Raw genomic sequence first — 5,697 nt, forward strand, 5'->3', positions numbered from 1 at the left:
TAAGTCTTCCAAGACTTCCAGTTTTATGTTCATCTTTTCCTCAATCAATCACTCGACAGTAAGAGATAAAACTTACCGGCGGCGGAGTTCAACGAGACGCCTCTGAGAGAACGCGCGCTAGGGTTTCCTCTCGGATCTTAAATAGAGGAAGCGGTTGTGAGAACGGTGGTGAGAACGACGGTGATAACGGCGGAGAGATAACCGGCGGTGAGAACGGTGGATTAGAGAGAATCGGCGGAAATCGCCTTCGAAATCGCCTTTGAGAGAAACCTCGTTAGGGTTTTCTGATTTTCGCGAAACAGTGAATAAAAAAAAACACCTTATATATGGCCGGTAAATAATCCGGTTAGGTTTAAAAGTACATTGTAAAATTAAAGGTTCGGTCCGGTTTGGACGACTTACTAGTAAGTCTTCTGTTGAATACTGTTATAAAGCTGTTATAAACTAAATTGACTAAATTAACTAACTAACCACGTTATAAAGCCGTAGTTATACTTAAATAGTCTTTACTATACACAGAAATAAACACACTTAGGTAATTTTTAAAGTTTTCAAAAAAATATTTATGCATTCAAAAATCTAACCCTAAGAACACATACAATACTACAACATATGTTGACAAAACCTAAACCAAAGAATATCATGACTCACTACTTTCACTCATCTATGTTGAAAACAATTAAATTTTGTTATATCTTAATTTATATCTCTTAAATCATATGTTAATTACATGATTTCAATTTTTCAGTTATCAAAATATTTTTTACAAAAAATTTAAATTATTTCTAAGTAGAACTAGACCAGACGACTTACGGGGGTTAGAAACGTAAAAATTCGGTTTTTTTGTTTGTTCACAAGAGGCTGGTTGTAATTTCAATAGCCTTTTAGGTTAATTTTGCATTTGATTCAAGTTTTTGGTTTACCTTTGTGTTTGAAATCAAGTTGTGAGTCATATTTGGTAATTTTCCCTAGAGTATTTGATAACTAATGTCACACATTGCACATATTTGAGAAAACCAAAATATTATTATTTTTAAATAGAAATAAAACAAAGAACAAATCGTTGTCCCACTGTCCTCCTGACCCACCCACCAGCGTAATTTTTCGTTCTGATCCATCTAACTAAAGCCGTAGAATCACGATAATGCTTTTTTTTTGCTAACCGAGTATCCTGGCTTCACCGAAGTGGTTCAGACTAGAGACCGAAGTGAGCATGGACGCTGCCAGGGCGTCACCATGTGGCTCACCGTGTAACGGTCTTCGGTCTCGGGTGCTGCAGCCCACATGTAAATTCCGTAGTGGCCAAAGCTCGAACCCAGGGACGGGCACTCCAGCTGGAGCTCTTATACCACTAGACCAAAGCAACTTGGTTGAATCGCGATAATGCTTATCCGATCTTTTTCGTTTGCATAATATGATCAGTAAATAACATCAATATTCGCGGGAGCTATGCATGAAAAAAATCTGTATAAACAACATTTGTGTCCTAGTTAATTAATGAAGCTATTAATAACACGCTGATTTAGAAGAAAAAAATGAATTTAATTGATTATAAATTCAGATCCCGAACAGCATTACTATATATAGATTCAAGTTCAGAATCAACGTGATTTAAATGTCCGTTAGGTGGATTTATTTAATGTTTAAGAATCTTTGCTTCTCTGTACACTAATACACCATAATACCATATACTACCTCCGTTCCCGAAAGTAAGATGTTTTAGATTTTTTTCTTGTTCTACAAAGATAGATTTTCTATATTGTTAAGGTACTTTTTTATACTTTTGAGGAACATTAATTGAGAATATTTGAATTGATTAAATTTCATTGGTGGAAATTTATTGGAAAGTGTATAATAAAGTAAAAAGTAATTTAAATTATAAATATTTATTAAATTCTTAATAAGCGTGGATACTCTAGAAAATCTTACTTTCAGGAATAGAGGGAGTACTAGTATATTTAAATTAGTTAGGCCGATACGTTATTATACTACCCATGTGCGTATTCTGTAAGGATATATACATATATTTGCAATCTTGCATGCAAAGAAACGTTCCCTTGGAATTATTGGCTCTTCGTATAAACCAAAGGCCAACAAAGCATCTTCCAAAGAACAGAAAACAAAAACTTGCTAATAATTGCTTGCAAGTAAATGCCACGTTATATTTTCGTCGACCAATTATCATAAACCATTAAAATAAAATAATAATTTGGATATTTGTATATATCAGTACTGGTATATATACCTTTGGTTTTTCATGCAAGACTTGGCAAAGACGAGCACTATATCTAGAAGACGTGGAAAATAGAGAGAAGCAGAAACCAAAAAGAATATTAAAAAGAAAAAATTGTTGTTCTTTGTCCAAAATGGTGACTATGAAACTTGAGATTTGCATAGAGTTGGTGAAACTAACAGTAGATTTCGTCGCTGCCGTGGCAGAATCAATCGAAGTAGCTTTCCGTAACCGTCCTCCGCCGCCTATTCAACATTTAGCGGTGGGGAACGGCCGTCGGAGTAATCACTCCGCCATCCCCGTTCCTCTAGTGGGATTTCTGTAATTAATGTATTCGTCTTTTATGGTTCACATTATTTTTCTTGTTCCTCTTGTTCTGTCATTACTGTCTTGCCTTTATTTGTCACGTGGTGCTTCGGACAAAAGGGATTCGTATGGAATATCAAGAACGAAATGATCATGAATTATTTTTTTGTCAACCGAAAAGATCATGAATAGTTTTTACATATTTCCTAAAATATAAAAAGCTTAGACATTCACGTTCCCGACATTTTTTATTATTAGGTTTTTAGTTTTTTTTTATGTAAATAACTTGAATATTCATATGACAAAAAAACTTATAATTCACTGAGTAACAAATTGACCTAATTTGGATGAATACAATATGTATTTTATGTAATAATGTACTTTTCGTACTCAACCGTTGCAACATGCTATCAAAACGAAAATGTAAGAATAAAACATGGCCTTTTGTCATTTTGACATCACTTTCAAAGTAAGTTTAAATTTGATAACATTGGAAAAGCTGAGTAAGTTCCACCATTTGGATAACCGTGACGTAACCTTTATATTTCGGGAGAAGTTCAGTTCGGATTTTTGGATTCGATTTATTTGTCGAGTTATAATCAATCCTACATCACGAACATGAAATACACATGTAATTAAGACTTTGGTTGACACAAACAGTGTGACTGTAACACCCCCAAACTGTACTAGATATATAGTCAACCAACCGGCCAACAATCAAACAAGAACATGACTGATCGACCCTCCAACACCCAGGATTAGAGATGAATGAGCCAACCGGCAAGCCAACAATCAAACAAGAACATGACTGACCGTCCAACCCAACACCATTGTCTGCAAACGCTACGTGACGGGATAGGAATGATCCGGTCAGAATCACAAAATTTGCTCCATGACTTAGACCAGTTCATCCACTAACTCGTCCCGCTAAGTCAAGGCCAAAGGCTTTGCAACCCGTACCAAGAGTTAGCGTTTTCCATTAGATCAAGGTGTAAGGCTTTTCAACCCATACCACGACCTAACGTTGTGTTAGACCGAACTAGTCAAATATCAGAGTATTCATGATGCGCATATAAAACAATTACTTCTATTGATTTAAGAAATATTTATACATTGAATAATTCAAGACTGGGCCCGGCCTAATGCCAAATCGAGTCAACTAAACACATAACACAATACCATTTACAAAAGGCATGAAATCTACTCCGGCGGTCCTAACGTCCAGCACCAAGCTATCTGATCGTCCTTACCTAAGGCTACCTGTGAAAAGGACAACAGAGTTGGATGAGTAACTTAAAGTCACTCAGTGAGCTGGCGGCCTCTACCTGCAACCTAGACTCTAACCCGGATAACCCAAAATAACAATCAATCTAGCCCTAACATGCAATAAAAGCTAAGGCTAGGCAAACCGTTACTAAGTTAGACTTGGCCTCCTGCCATGATCTAGCTTCAAGTAACGGGAACCTGCATTAAAACAAGTCAACAACCAATCCACAATTACAATAACAAGACTCTAATCAACTACGACTCGATCTAACCCATAACACCATATATCGGTGCTACGCTTACTCAAGGGTTCCATAACCCTCTACGACACTCTAACACAACACAATACTCTAACTCGGGAAATGGTAACTTGGTGTTCCTCCTCATCATCCTCGGCAATATTCTTTCTCCCTATGACAAAGACTAGGAGAAGGAACTTTCAACCGAACGCGGCCCACAGTCGGGTCACCGCAGGACAGCCCCAGTATAGTCGGGACACTGCCGGTTGTTACATGACGATCGTGGCCCACAGTACGGTCGGGTCACCGCGAGACAACCCCAGTACAGTCGGGTCACTGCTGGTCACTACTACCCCGTCCGTGTAACCACTCAACCATAGGCCATGACCACGTCTCTCTGAGTGCTCTCGATCCAGCGAATAAGGGTTTCCTTGAACCCGCAGGGTACGAGGTTGAGGAAACACTAATCAACCCCTAAACATGCCTAGCGTGGTGGGTTACACACAAGCTATATGGCATCACACTCTAACTCTACAACACTAACAACAATATCATCAGTAAACAGCTCAACCAGTTAGTCATTCCCTTACGAAGAGATGACTAACCTCAATCAACAAGATTAATTAAACGAGCAAGCATTTAATTAAATCTACTCAATCAATCTACTCAATCAAACTGTTACCCAGATAGTTCGGCCTCCTGCTACGAAACTATCGTTAAAGATAATGGGAACATGCACTTAACCATATCAACACAAAAGAATATAAATCATGATGTATCCTAGTCCTAGTCAGGTTATTAACTCAGTCTTAATTCCTTTATTCTTAGCTAGCCCGTGCTAAGCTGAGTCTGATTTAATAAATAACCCTAAGGACTCTATCATGCAATAATGTGAGAATTCTACTCTATATGCAGACTTGATCTAACCTAGGTTCAAAGTTGAACTCAAACAAGCCAACTCACAAACTAGCCTAAATTCCAAGTGGAATTCAAACAAGCCAACTCACAGTGTTCTATGCCGATAAGCAGCTGGTTGATCGGAAAGGACTTGGCCAAAACCCAATGGACTACTTGATTGGACTGGACTGATCTCAACTTGGACAAAACCTCTGCTTGATCATGTAGAAACTGACACGTCTGGACAGACTGATCTTGACTCGGACAGAACCTTCTTTAGCTTCTGGACAGTTCTTCGTACTTCCCGGCGGAGTATCGAGCAGACACTCTAAGAAAACACAACTATAGCGACGAAAATTAACGAGGAAAATTAATTCTCGTAAATTTATAGAAAATTTAAAATCAACGTTAATTCATTGTAAAATAACGACGAAACGATTCCCTCGTAAAAACGATGTAACATAACGTGGATTTTACGAGGAAAAATGGTTTCCTCGTAAACTCGACGTAACAGTAGCGTCTACTTTACGAGGAAATATTTTATTTTTACTTAACGACAAAATTTCGAGTCCACCAACTTTGTAGTTGTAACACATTTTTTGTTTTGGCTACCTAACTAAATTTCGTCGTAAATTCCTAGTAAAATTTCAACTACCATATTCGAAAATTTTCTATAAATATGGACGTTTGAACATCATTTTAAACACACTAACAAGAAATAAAATAAAAACGTGAAAGAAAAAAAATGTCGGGCTC

The 5,697-nt window shown here is 37.4% G+C and overlaps 1 protein-coding gene across 1 annotated transcript; it reads left to right on the forward strand.

The window, feature by feature from the left end:
- The first annotated feature begins 2,256 nt into the window (after positions 1-2,256).
- Positions 2,257-2,714, forward strand: LOC106310672. Its single transcript, XM_013747901.1, has one exon. The coding sequence runs from the start codon at positions 2,367-2,369 to the stop codon at positions 2,556-2,558; it is 192 nt and encodes a 63-aa protein (XP_013603355.1). The 5' UTR covers positions 2,257-2,366; the 3' UTR covers positions 2,559-2,714.
- Positions 2,715-5,697: the final 2,983 nt, after the last annotated feature.

The sequence above is a fragment of the Brassica oleracea genome, chromosome C8, assembly GCF_000695525.1.
Source record: "Brassica oleracea var. oleracea cultivar TO1000 chromosome C8, BOL, whole genome shotgun sequence".
NCBI lineage: Eukaryota > Viridiplantae > Streptophyta > Magnoliopsida > Brassicales > Brassicaceae > Brassica > Brassica oleracea.

Coding starts and splice junctions, on each gene's coding strand:
- LOC106310672 (XM_013747901.1), top strand. CDS start 2,367: ATGGTGACTATGAAACTTGAGATTTGCATAGAGTTGGTGAAACTAACA.